The 13834-nt window shown below is 41.3% G+C and overlaps 1 protein-coding gene across 2 annotated transcripts in view; it reads right to left on the bottom strand.

Annotated features, from left to right (window-relative positions):
- The window catches only part of LOC139577493 (E3 ubiquitin/ISG15 ligase TRIM25-like), a 54487-nt gene that overhangs the window by 32714 nt on the left and 7939 nt on the right, over positions 1-13834 (bottom strand). Inside the window, exons 4-6 of one of the 2 annotated variants that reach the window (XM_071404511.1) lie at positions 11887-12046; positions 11702-11761; positions 11278-11465 (exon numbers count right to left, since the gene is read on the bottom strand). In XM_071404511.1, the coding sequence (XP_071260612.1) occupies positions 11410-11465; positions 11702-11761; positions 11887-12046 (276 nt within the window). In that variant the 3' untranslated portion in view covers positions 11278-11409. Of the gene's footprint in view, positions 1-11277; positions 11466-11701; positions 11762-11886; positions 12047-13834 lie in introns of those variants that run through there. The other variant, XM_071404510.1, reaches the window with a different exon arrangement.

Raw genomic sequence — 13834 nt, 5'->3', positions numbered from 1 at the left:
GTATGGATTTGTACTGCATTTATTTTAGTGTGCAGACATGCAGGGTGTGTTATATACAGACCTTTGAATGTGTATGTATCATTTTGTATAATATGCTTGGATTCTGTGCTTTCCATCTTGTAGAGTCACTGTGACTTCAGTTTCGAAAGGAGCTGATGGTTTACCTGCTTTGTTTTGTCCTTATTCAATAAAGGAACATAATGTTACACATTGTGTTTTTATATTCATATGGAATGTGTATTTGTTTATATGACAGAGTACTAGGGCCACACTGAAGAAAAAGGATAAAGTCATACATTTATGAGGCTGGTTCTTTCTGCAGAAAAGCTACATATTGTTTTTACAGTTTTGATACTTATGACAATGTGATACTTAATATTCTGGCACATCAGCATGTCTTTGTTTATGAAACCATACTGAAGTACAATTTCACGAAATGCCCCACATCTGTCATTTTAACAACTGTCCTCCTTTAAAACAACTGGTTACAATATTATGACTTGTGTTTTTTTCCCCTCTGTGGCCCTAATATTCTATCATTTTATATATAGCCTTATAGTCTATGGGAAACTGTAAATTATCTAATGATAGCAACATCATCTAAAAATCATTTTTTATCCAAAATCATTGAAATTAATGATCACAAACGTTTAAATAATAACAGTGGGTCTAGTTATATGTGATAACAATGTATAGTGAGCAGTGAAATAACTATTGGTTTCCATTTGTGGTGACTGCTGACTGACATTAGGGATGAGATTAAATAGATCCTGGAATTTAGCCTGGTCTGGAGCAGGCTAGCTCCACAGAATAAATCTCCATGGTAATTTATACCATAACATATCCTCCTGCCCCCTATCCATCTTTAGTGCAACCGGATTACGGATCAATTGAGCCAGGATCACCAAGATATCCTGGCTTAATCCCTTATCCTAGTTTTGTGCAACAGGCCCCTGTTTAAATATGGTTGTATCTTGTTGTTATTGACCATCTGCTCCTGGTTAAATATTGTTGTGTCTTGTTGTTATTGACCATCTGCTCCTGTTTAAATATTGTTGTATCTTGTTGTTATTGACCATCTGCTCCTGGTTAAATATGGTTGTATCTTGTTGTTATTGACCATCTGCACCTGTTTAAATATGGTTGTATCTTGTTGTTATTGACCATCTGCTCCTGTTTAAATATGGTTGTATCTTGTTGTTATTGACCATCTGCTCCTGTTTAAATATGGTTGTATCTTGTTGTTATTGACCATCTGCTCCTGTTTAAATATGGTTGTATCTTGTTGTTATTGACCATCTGCTCCTGTTTAAATATGGTTGTATCTTGTTGTTATTGACCATCTGCTCCTGTTTAAATATTGTTGTATCTTGTTGTTATTGACCATCTGCTCCTGTTTAAATATTGTTGTATCTTGTTGTTATTGACCATCTGCTACTGTTTAAATATTGTTGTATCTTGTTGTTATTGACCATCTGCTCCTGTTTAAATATTGTTGTATCTTGTTGTTATTGACCATCTGCTCCTGTTTAAATATTGTTGTATCTTGTTGTTATTGACCATCTGCTCCTGGTTAAATATTGTTGTATCTTGTTGTTATTGACCATCTGCTCCTGTTTAAATATTGTTGTATCTTGTTGTTATTGACCATCTGCTCCTGTTTAAATATTGTTGTGTCTTGTTGTTATAGACCATCTGCTCCTGTTTAAATATTGTTGTGTCTTGTTGTTATAGACCATCTGCTCCTGTTTAAATATTGTTGTATCTTGTTGTTATTGACCATCTGCTCCTGTTTAAATATTGTTGTATCTTGTTGTTATTGACCATCTGCTCCTGTTTAAATATTGTTGTATCTTGTTGTTATTGACCATCTGCTCCTGTTTAAATATTGTTGTATCTTGTTGTTATTGACCATCTGCTACTGTTTAAATATTGTTGTATCTTGTTGTTATTGACCATCTGCTACTGTTTAAATATTGTTGTATCTTGTTGTTATTGACCATCTGCTCCTGGTTAAATATTGTTGTATCTTGTTGTTATTGACCATCTGCTCCTGTTTAAATATTGTTGTATCTTGTTGTTATTGACCATCTACTACTGTTTAAATATTGTTGTATCTTGTTGTTATTGACCATCTGCTCCTGGTTAAATATTGTTGTATCTTGTTGTTATTGACCATCTGCTCCTGGTTAAATATTGTTGTATCTTGTTGTTATTGACCATCTGCTCCTGGTTAAATATTGTTGTATCTTGTTGTTATTGACCATCTGCTCCTGGTTAAATATTGTTGTATCTTGTTGTTATTGACCATCTGCTCCTGGTTAAATATTGTTGTATCTTGTTGTTATTGACCATCTGCTCCTGTTTAAATATTGTTGTATCTTGTTGTTATTGACCATCTGCTCCTGTTTAAATATGGTTGTATCTTGTTGTTACTGACCATCTGCTCTGTTTAAATATTGTTGTATCTTGTTGTTACAGACCATCTGCTCCTGTTTAAATATTGTTGTATCTTGTTGTTACTGACCATCTGCTCCTGTTTAAATATTGTTGTATCTTGTTGTTATTGACCATCTGCTCCTGGTTAAATATTGTTGTATCTTGTTGTTATTGACCATCTGCTCCTGGTTAAATATTGTTGTATCTTGTTGTTATTGACCATCTGCTCCTGGTTAAATATTGTTGTATCTTGTTGTTATTGACCATCTGCTCCTGGTTAAATATTGTTGTATCTTGTTGTTATTGACCATCTGCTCCTGTTTAAATATTGTTGTATCTTGTTGTTATTGACCATCTGCTCCTGGTTAAATATTGTTGTATCTTGTTGTTATTGACCATCTGCTCCTGTTTAAATATTGTTGTATCTTGTTGTTATTGACCATCTGCTCCTGTTTAAATATTGTTGTATCTTGTTGTTATTGACCATCTGCTCCTGTTTAAATATGGTTGTATCTTGTTGTTATTGACCATCTGCTCCTGTTTAAATATTGTTGTATCTTGTTGTTATTGACCATCTGCTCTGTTTAAATATTGTTGTATCTTGTTGTTACAGACCATCTGCTCCTGTTTAAATATTGTTGTATCTTGTTGTTATTGACCATCTGCTCCTGTTTAAATATTGTTGTATCTTGTTGTTATAGACCATCTGCTCCTGTTTAAATATTGTTGTATCTTGTTGTTATAGACCATCTGCTCCTGTTTAAATATTGTTGTATCTTGTTGTTATAGACCATCTGCTCCTGTTTAAATATGGTTGTATCTTGTTGTTATAGACCATCTGCTCCTGTTTAAATATTGTTGTATCTTGTTGTTATAGACCATCTGCTCCTGTTTAAATATTGTTGTATCTTGTTGTTATAGACCATCTGCTCCTGGTTAAATATGGTTGTATCTTGTTGTTATTGACCATCTGCTCCTGTTTAAATATGGTTGTATCTTGTTGTTATTGACCATCTGCTCCTGGTTAAATATTGTTGTGTCTTGTTGTTATTGACCATCTGCTCCTGTTTAAATATTGTTGTATCTTGTTGTTATTGACCATCTGCTCCTGTGTAAATATTGTTGTATCTTGTTGTTATTGACCATCTGCTCCTGTTTAAATATTGTTGTATCTTGTTGTTATTGACCATCTGCTCCTGTGTAAATATTGTTGTATCTTGTTGTTATTGACCATCTGCTCCTGTTTAAATATTGTTGTATCTTGTTGTTATAGACCATCTGCTCCTGTTTAAATATTGTTGTATCTTGTTGTTATTGACCATCTGCTCCTGGTTAAATATTGTTGTATCTTGTTGTTATTGACCATCTGCTCCTGTTTAAATATTGTTGTATCTTGTTGTTATTGACCATCTGCTCCTGTTTACATATTGTTGTGTCTTGTTGTTATTGACCATCTGCTCCTGGTTAAATATTGTTGTATCTTGTTGTTATTGACCATCTGCTACTGTTTAAATATTGTTGTATCTTGTTGTTATTGACCATCTGCTCCTGTTTAAATATTGTTGTGTCTTGTTGTTATTGACCATCTGCTCCTGGTTAAATATTGTTGTGTCTTGTTGTTATTGACCATCTGCTCCTGCTGTCTCTCTGGATTGTATTTTCAGATTATCACAGCATGTCAACTCTGAGTTTGTCCTGATGGGTGATCTGAATCAGGACTGGTTAACATCTAGCTCTGATCATCTCTAAATTCTATACAAAACCTATAATCTCACTCAGATTATCAACACGAGGTTCAATATAAAGGATCCTCTGAAATCCTCTTTGATTGATTTGATCTTAACCGATTCTCCTCATCATTTTAATGTTTCTGGTATTTCTGCAAATTACATAAGTGATCACTGTGCTATGCAATAGGCCTGTGTGAGAGATGGTCAAATTCCTGAGCATTCTCCACGTGTCATTACGAAAAGACACCGGAAGCTGTTTGATACTCCAGGTGTTTTACATGATGTAACCAGCATTGAATGGAATAGAATTAATCCCTGATGTTGAACTAGCCTTTTCTTACTTCCACAATGCATTCCAGGATGTATGCAATAGGCCCCTTTAAATACATTCAGGATTAAGGGCAGAGAGAACCCTTGGTTTACTGAGGAACTTACTAAAATCATAAGGGAACTAAATGCTATGTGGGCTAAAGCAAGAGGGTTCTGGTTCAGCGGATGATTGGATGGCTTTTAAATAGTCTTTGAAATATGGGTGTGTCTATGATCTGAAAAGTGAAAGCAGACCAATCCCTGAAATCTACTACAGATCATTATGATCTGAAAAGTGAAAGCAGACCACGACCTGAAATCTACTATAGATCATTATGATCTGAAAAGTGAAAGCAGACCACTCCCTGAAATCTACTACAGATCATTATGATCTGAAAAGTGAAAGCAGACCACTACCTGAAATCTACTACAGACAATTATGATCTGAAAAGTGAAAGCAGACCACTACCTGAAATCTACTACAGATCATTATGATCTGAAAAGTGAAAGCAGACCACTACCTGAAATCTACCTCAGATCATTATGATCTGAAAAGTGAAAGCAGACCAATCCCTGAAATCTACTACAGATCATTATGATCTGAAAAGTGAAAGCAGACCACTACCTGAAATCTACTACAGATCATTATGATCTGAAAAGTGAAAGCAGACCATTCCCTGAAATCTACCTCAGATCATTATGATCTGAAAAGTGAAAGCAGACCACTACCTGAAATCTACTACAGATCATTATGATCTGAAAAGTGAAAGCAGACCACTCCCTGAAATCTACCTCAGATCATTATGATCTGAAAAGTGAAAGCAGACCACTCCCTGAAATCTACCTCAGATCATTATGATCTGAAAAGTGAAAGCAGACCACTCCCTGAAATCTACCTCAGATCATTATGATCTGAAAAGTGAAAGCAGACCACTACCTGAAATCTACTACAGATCATTATGATCTGAAAAGTGAAAGCAGACCACTCCCTGAAATCTACTACAGATCATTATGATCTGAAAAGTGAAAGCAGACCACTACCTGAAATCTACCTCAGATCATTATGATCTGAAAAGTGAAAGCAGACCACTACCTGAAATCTACTACAGACAATTATGATCTGAAAAGTGAAAGCAGACCACTACCTGAAATCTACTACAGATCATTATGATCTGAAAAGTGAAAGCAGACCACTACCTGAAATCTACTACAGATCATTATGATCTGAAAAGTGAAAGCAGACCACTACCTGAAATCTACTACAGATCATTATGATCTGAAAAGTGAAAGCAGACCACTACCTGAAATCTACTTCAGATCATTATGATCTGAAAAGTGAAAGCAGACCACTCCCTGAAATCTACTTCAGATCATTTAAATAATCCCTCCACATTTTGACAAGTAGTGAAAGGTTTGGAGTGAACACAAGATTCACAGCTTCCCAAACTATTGTTGGTCGACACTCGGGTTGTAACTGAGAGAAGCTCCATTCTGAAAGCCTTGAATCAGCATTTTATAGATGCAGGAAGTTTATTTAAAAATGTTAAACCCCCCCTGTGAATTTACCTGAGACCCCTGTGCACTCCTTCACCAGGTTCTCCTTCTCATCCCTGACACCCCTGTACACTCCTTCACCAGGTTCTCCTTCTCATCCTTCTCTGTTTCAGAATTGTGTAAAGCCCTGAAATAAATTGATAGAACAAAATCCCCTGTCCCTGATGAACTAGACCCCCGCTTCCTACACCTGGCTGCTGACATCATTGCTCTCCCCTATATTTCTAACCTCACGCTTGACGTGAAGGAAATCCCCAAGTTATGTAAATCTGCTTTTGTACTGCCTCTCCTGAAAGGTGGAGATCCTTCGCTACTTGACAACTATCGACCCATATCAACATCGTCTGTACTGCCTCTCCTGAAAGGTGGAGATCCTTCACTACTTGACAACTATCGACCCATATCAACATCGTCTGTACAGCCTCTCCTGAAAGGTGGAGATCCTTCGCTACTTGACAACTATCGACCCATATCAACATCGTCTGTACTGCCTCTCCTGAAAGGTGGAGATCCTTCGCTACTTGACAACTATCGACCCATATCAACATCGTCTGTACTGCCTCTCCTGAAAGGTGGAGATCCTTCGCTACTTGACAACTATCGACCCATATCAACATCGTCTGTACTGCCTCTCCTGAAAGGTGGAGATCCTTCGCTACTTGACAACTATCGACCCATATCAACATCGTCTGTACTGCCTCTCCTGAAAGGTGGAGATCCTTCGCTACTTGACAACTATCGACCCATATCAACATCGTCTGTACTGCCTCTCCTGAAAGGTGGAGATCCTTCGCTACTTGACAACTATCGACCCATATCAACATCGTCTATACTGTCAAAGGTACTTGAGTCCTTAGTTAGTAGGGAGCTGAAGGCCTCCAAGAAAACAACATCTTAAATGGATGCAGTCAGGCTTTAGGTCTGGCCACAGCACTGTTTCAGCAACATTGAAGGTTTTAAATGACATCCACTGTGCTCTTGACAACAAGTGTGTCTGTCTTTATTGATTTGTCGAAGGCTTTTGACACCGTGGACCATGCTGTGTTAGTGCAAAGGTTAAAATGTTGTGGAATTACAGGTCATGATCTAGACTGGTTTATAAATGACCTATCAAATCATACACAATGTGTAATTGTGGATGGTTGTAAATCTGAGTCCATAGAGGGGTGCTCAGGTGTTCCGCAAGGTTCTATTTTGGGCCCACTGTTGTTCCTTTTGTATATCAACAACATTGGGGATCTTAATGAAACAGCGGATGTTCATTTATATGCAGATGATACTGTTCTTTATTCAAGTGGTAGTAGTTTATCTTTAGTAGTTTATCTTTAGTAGTTTATCCTTAGCTTTTGAAAATGCCCAAAGAGCATTTAACATCATACAACAGAATCTGTATGATTTGAAGCTGATTCTGAATTTCATATACCAGGCATGTTACTAATCATGTCATTGCTACATTGTCTGGACATACTATAGAGCAAGTCAAAGTGTACCTATATTTGGGTGTGTGGGTTGATGACAAGCTGAGCTTCACTGTTCATGTAGAGAACTTGATAAGGAAGCTCAAGCTGAAAATAGGTTTTTATTACCGGCATAAGGCTTGTTTTTCTCTGGAGGCCAGGAAGGAGCTGGTACGATGTACATTACTGCCGGTTTTAGATTTTAGTGATGTTATATATATGCAGGCCTCAACCACGACCCTGAGAGCACTTGATTCAGTGTATCATGCAGCCCTCAGCCACTACCCTGAGAGCACTTGATTCAGTGTATCATGCAGCCCTCAGCCACTACCCTGAGAGCACTTGATTCAGTGTATCATGCAGCCCTCAACCACTACCCTGAGAGCACTTGATTCAGTGTATCATGCAGCCCTCAGCCACTACCCTGAGAGCACTTGATTCAGTGTATCATGCAGCCCTCAGCCACTACCCTGAGAGCACTTGATTCAGTGTATCATGCAGCCCTCAGCCACTACCCTGAGAGCACTTGATTCAGTGTATCATGCAGCCCTCAGCCACTACCCTGAGAGCACTTGATTCAGTGTATCATGCAGCCCTCAGCCACTACCCTGAGAGCACTTGATTCAGTGTATCATGCAGCCCTCAGCCACTACCCTGAGAGCACTTGATTCAGTGTATCATGCAGCCCTCAGCCACTACCCTGAGAGCACCTGATTCAGTGTATCATGCAGCCCTCAGCCACTACCCTGAGAGCACTTGATTCAGTGTATCATGCAGCCCTCAGCCACTACCCTGAGAGCACTTGATTCAGTGTATCATGCAGCCCTCAGCCACTACCCTGAGAGCACTTGATTCAGTGTATCATGCAGCCCTCAGCCACTACCCTGAGAGCACTTGATTCAGTGTATCATGCAGCCCTCAGCCACTACCCTGAGAGCACTTGATTCAGTGTATCATGCAGCCCTCAGCCACTACCCTGAGAGCACCTGATTCAGTGTATCATGCAGCCCTCAGCCACGACCCTGAGACCCCTTGATTCAGTGTATCATGCAGCCCTCAGCCACTACCCTGAGAGCACTTGATTCAGTGTATCATGCAGCCCTCAGGTTCATTACAAATCAGAAACTTCTAACACATCATTGTGATCTCTACAGCGCTGTTGGCTGGTCGTCATTGACCTTGAGTAGTCTTAAACACTGGTATACACTGATTTATAAGGCCATGTTGGGTACAATGACATTATATCTCTGTTCTTTTTCAGTCAGGTCAGTAAATAAATATCAATTACAGTCTCATTCTGATTTGCTTCTAACAGAACCAAACATTATAACAGGTCATGGTAGAAATAGTTTTAGTTACTCAGCTCCGTGGTCCTGGAATTCTCTCCTGAACATTTTAAAATGTGATGATCTAGTTTCGTTGGTGGAGTTTAAACACTTGATCGATGTATATATCATAGAAGATTGTAATTGTTTTTAGGCCAGCTGTTTTTAGTCAAGATGTTTGTGTTTTTAATGTAATATGTAATTGTTGTTCTGTATGTGTGTTTATAGTGTTGTTTAATGTTGTGTTAAATAAAGGTAAAATAAAAACTATAATAAAACATCAATACAGGTACTGTATGTAGAACCATAGTAAAGACCAGTATGGACTATCAATACAGGTACTGTATGTAGAACCATAGTAAAGACCAGTATGGACTATCAATACAGGTACTGTATGTTGAACCATAGTAAAGCCCAGTCTGGACTATCAATACAGATACTGTATGTAGAACCATAGTAAAGACCAGTATGGACTATCAATACAGGTACTGTATGTAGAACCATAGTAAAGTCCAGTATGGACTATCAATACAGGTACTGTATGTAGAACCATAGTAAAGCCCAGTATGGACTATCAATACAGATACTGTATGTAGAACCATAGTAAAGTCCAGTATGGACTATCAATACAGATACTGTATTTAGAACCATAGTAAAGACCAGTATGGACTATCAATACAGGTACTGTATGTAGAACCATAGTAAAGTCCAGTATGGACTATCAATACAGGTACTGTATGTAGAACCATAGTAAAGTCCAGTATGGACTATCAATACAGATACTGTATTTAGAACCATAGTAAAGACCAGTATGGACTATCAATACAGGTACTGTATGTAGAACCATAGTAAAGACCAGTATGGACTATCAATACAGGTACTGTATGTAGAACCATAGTAAAGCCCAGTATGGACTATCAATACAAAGTGACCATTTAGAATGAGGCCCAGTTCAATGAGAGGAAGTCTTAACAGAACTGGAGATGACAGACAGGAAGTGGGGGGGTGGAGATCTAATATATTGTTGTGCCAAACACTAAAGCATGATATTGTAATAAATCTACACCCTATTCCCTACGTAGAACACTACTGGTCAGAAGCACCGTAGTGCACTACGTAGGGAATAGGGAACCATTTGGAACAGAGACAGTAATTCCCCTGAACATCTTCCTCTTCCTCATCTGGTTTCTTGAACAGCCCTTCACTCCTCCCCTCTTCCTCCCCTCCTCCCTTTTCATTCTCTTCTATCAGCCACACCACTAGCTCACCTCCACACAATACATTTACAAGTTAAAGACACACCTTGGAATAAATAACAAAGGAAAACTATTACTAGATGAAGTTTAGTGTTTTTTATTATTTCCCATCACCATAAATCATATTTAATCACTGAACAGTAGCAGACCTAACTTCATCTGTTCCTGACTCTGGATAGTGGATTAAAAAGACCATCAATCTCCAATGATATTAAAGTACTATTCTGAACATTACTGATATACTGAGTGGCAAGTCAAGATATCTGCTGGTTTTATTGTTTGGTCAATAGCACCACCTGCTGGACAGGTTTAATGTTGCTGGACTGAGCAGTATGGGAGGATGAAAGATGACACATTTAGGGACGGTTTCCTGGACATCTACATTGAACATACTTTTTAGTCCAGGACTAGGATTAATCTGTGTCTGGGAAACCAGTCCATATAGTTTAGTAGAAAGTAAGTGAACCAGCTCAGCTATAGACTACACCAGCATGACTAGTATCTATGTGGACCCTACTACAGTTTAACCAGCTCAGCTATAGACTACACCAGCATGACTAGTATCTATGTGGACCCTACTACAGTTTAACCAGCTCAGCTATAGACTACACCAGCATGACTAGTATCTATGTGGACCCTACTACAGTTTAACCAGCTCAGCTATAGACTACACCAGCATGACTAGTATCTATGTGGACCCTACTACAGTTTAACCAGCTCAGCTATAGACTACACCAGCATGACTAGTATCTATGTGGACCCTACTACAGTTTAACCAGCTCAGCTATAGACTACACCAGCATGACTAGTATCTATGTGGACCCTACTACAGTTTAACCAGCTCAGCTATAGACTACACCAGCATGACTAGTATCTATGTGGACCCTACTACAGTTTAACCAGCTCAGCAGTACCAGAGAGATAAAACCCAGGATAGAGGGGCTGAGTGAATGTGGTCTGGACTCTGTGGAGGAGGGTCATTGTGTCAGAGACACTGTAGAAGGACAGAGTACCTGCCTTGTGATCCAGGTACACTCCTACTCTGGAGGACTGAGGGCCTGATACTTTAGTCTCAACATTATTGTGTATGAAATAATAATCACCACTATAGTACTGTAAACTCCAGGACTTGTTATTGTATCCAAATACACCATATTCCTCTGTTCTGCTGATGTCTTTATATGAGACTGCTGTAACAACATTACCAGTCCACTCCACCTCCCAGTAACAGCGTCCAGACAGACCCTCTCTACACAGAACCTGACAGTAGGTGGTGAATCTGTCTGGATGGTCAGGATATGGTTGGACTTGGCCTGTACGTTTCACCTTTCTGTTCCCTTTAGACAGAGAGAGGTGTGTGTGCTGTGTTTGGGTCCAGTGTGAGCTGACAGGAATCTGGGAGAAGAGCAGAGCAGAGACCAATGAGGGGAGTCAGAACAATAAGTTAAGTCAGATACTGTATCTACCCTGTCTTTGATTAGAGCACAGCAGAGATCAAATCAGAGAAATATGAGGACTCAGATAGATACCCAGTCTTTGATTAGATCTACTATTGCTATATATTTCTCGAGGGATTGTTAGGAGTGTCAGTAAAAAGAGACTGTTAGTTACTTCACAATAAAGAGACTCACATTGTAACAACTGTTCTCTGGTCTTGGGCTCTGGAGGCAGTACAACATCCACTATATTCACTACAGACACACAAACACATTGACAGAGAGAGGGAATGTTATCATCAGACCATATTCCACATGTATATGACTAGTAGGGAACTTTCAATGGTCTAAAGTTGATGTTCTTATTGTTTTCAACACACCTGTAGTGGAGATCTTGGTCCATTCTCCTTTAAGGAAGTCTTCTAGTTTCTCTCTCAGTTCAGACACAGTCTTACTCACATCTCCAAAGTACTGAAGAGGACGGACAACGATGCTGGGTAAGTCTGAAGATACACTGATACTGGAGAGAGACTGATAACTCTGGAGAGAGAGAGAGAGAGAGAGAGAGAGAGAGAGAGAGAGAGAGAGAGAGAGAGAGGGAGAGGAGAGAGAGAGGGAGGGACAGAGAGGGACAGAGAGAGAGAGAGAGAGAGAGAGAGAGAGAGAGAGAGAGAGGGAGGGACAGAGAGAGAGAGACAGAGGGAGAGAGAGAGAGAGGGAGGGACAGAGAGAGAGAGAGAGAGAGAGAAAGAGAGAGAGGGACAGAGAGAGAGAGAGAGAGAGGAGACAGACAGAGAGAGGGACAGAGAGAGAGAGGGGAACAGAGACGGACAAAGACGGACAGAGGTAGGGGAAAGAGAGACAGAGATAAAGAGACAGAGGGACAGAGTCAGACAGAGAGAGAGGGACAGAGGGAGAGAGAGAGAGGAACAGAGAGAGAGAGAGAGAGAGAGAGAGAGAGAGAGAGAGAGAGAGAGAGACAGAGAGACAGGTACATAGAGAGGGACAGAGAGAGAGAGGGGGACAGAGAGAGAGAGAGGGACAGAGAGAGAGAGACAGAGAGAAAGGTACATAGAGAGGGACAGAGAGAGAGAGGGGGACAGAGAGAGAGAGGGACAGAGAGAGAGAGGGACAGAGAGAGAGAGAGGGACAGAGAGAGAGAGGGACAGAGAAGGACAACGAGGGGGAGGGACAGAGATGGACAGAGACAGAGGGAGAGAGGGACAACAGAGGGAGAGAGAGGGACAACAGAGGGAGAGAGAGGGACAACAGAGGGAGAGAGAGGGACAACAGAGGGAGAGAGAGGGACAACAGAGGGAGAGAGAGGGACAACAGAGGGAGAGAGAGGGACAACAGAGGGAGAGAGAGGGACAACAGAGGGAGAGAGAGGGACAACAGAGGGAGAGAGAGGGACAACAGAGGGAGAGAGAGGGACGGACAGAGGGAGAGAGAGGGACGGACAGAGGGAGAGAGAGGGACGGACAGAGGGAGAGAGAGGGACCGACAGAGGGAGAGAGAGGGACCGACAGAGGGAGAGAGAGGGACCGACAGAGGGAGAGAGAGGGACCGACAGAGGGAGAGAGAGGGACCGACAGAGGGAGAGAGAGGGACCGACAGAGGGAGAGAGAGGGACCGAAAGAGGGAGAGAGAGGGACAGAAAGAGGGAGAGAGAGGGACAGACAGAGGGAGAGAGAGGGACAGACAGAGGGAGAGAGAGGGACCGACAGAGGGAGAGAGAGGGACCGACAGAGGGAGAGAGAGGGACCGACAGAGACAGAGAGAGAGGGACCGACAGAGACAGAGACCGACAGAGGGAGAGAGAGACCGACAGAGGGAGAGAGAGGGACCGACAGAGGGAGAGAGAGAGGGACCGACAGAGGGAGAGAGAGAGACAGAGGGACCGACAGAGGGAGAGAGACAGAGGGACCGACAGAGGGAGAGAGACAGAGGGACCGACAGAGGGAGAGAGACAGAGGGACCGACAGAGGGAGAGAGACAGAGGGACCGACAGAGGGAGAGAGAGGGACCGACAGAGAGAGAGAGAGGGACCGACAGAGGGAGAGAGAGGGACCGACAGAGGGAGAGAGAGGGACCGACAGAGGGAGAGAGAGGGACCGACAGAGGGAGAGAGAGGGACGGACAGAGGGAGAGAGAGGGACGGACAGAGAGAGAGAGAGGGACCGACAGAGGGAGAGAGAGGGACCGACAGAGGGAGAGAGAGGGACCGACAGAGGGAGAGAGAGGGACCGACAGAGGGAGAGAGAGGGACCGACAGAGGGAGAGAGGGACAGAGAGAGAGAGAGAGAGAGAGAGAGAGAGAGGGAGAGA

This window comes from Salvelinus alpinus, chromosome 6 (genome assembly GCF_045679555.1).
Source record: "Salvelinus alpinus chromosome 6, SLU_Salpinus.1, whole genome shotgun sequence".
NCBI lineage: Eukaryota > Metazoa > Chordata > Actinopteri > Salmoniformes > Salmonidae > Salvelinus > Salvelinus alpinus.
This window is presented reverse-complemented; position numbering and strand designations above follow the sequence as displayed.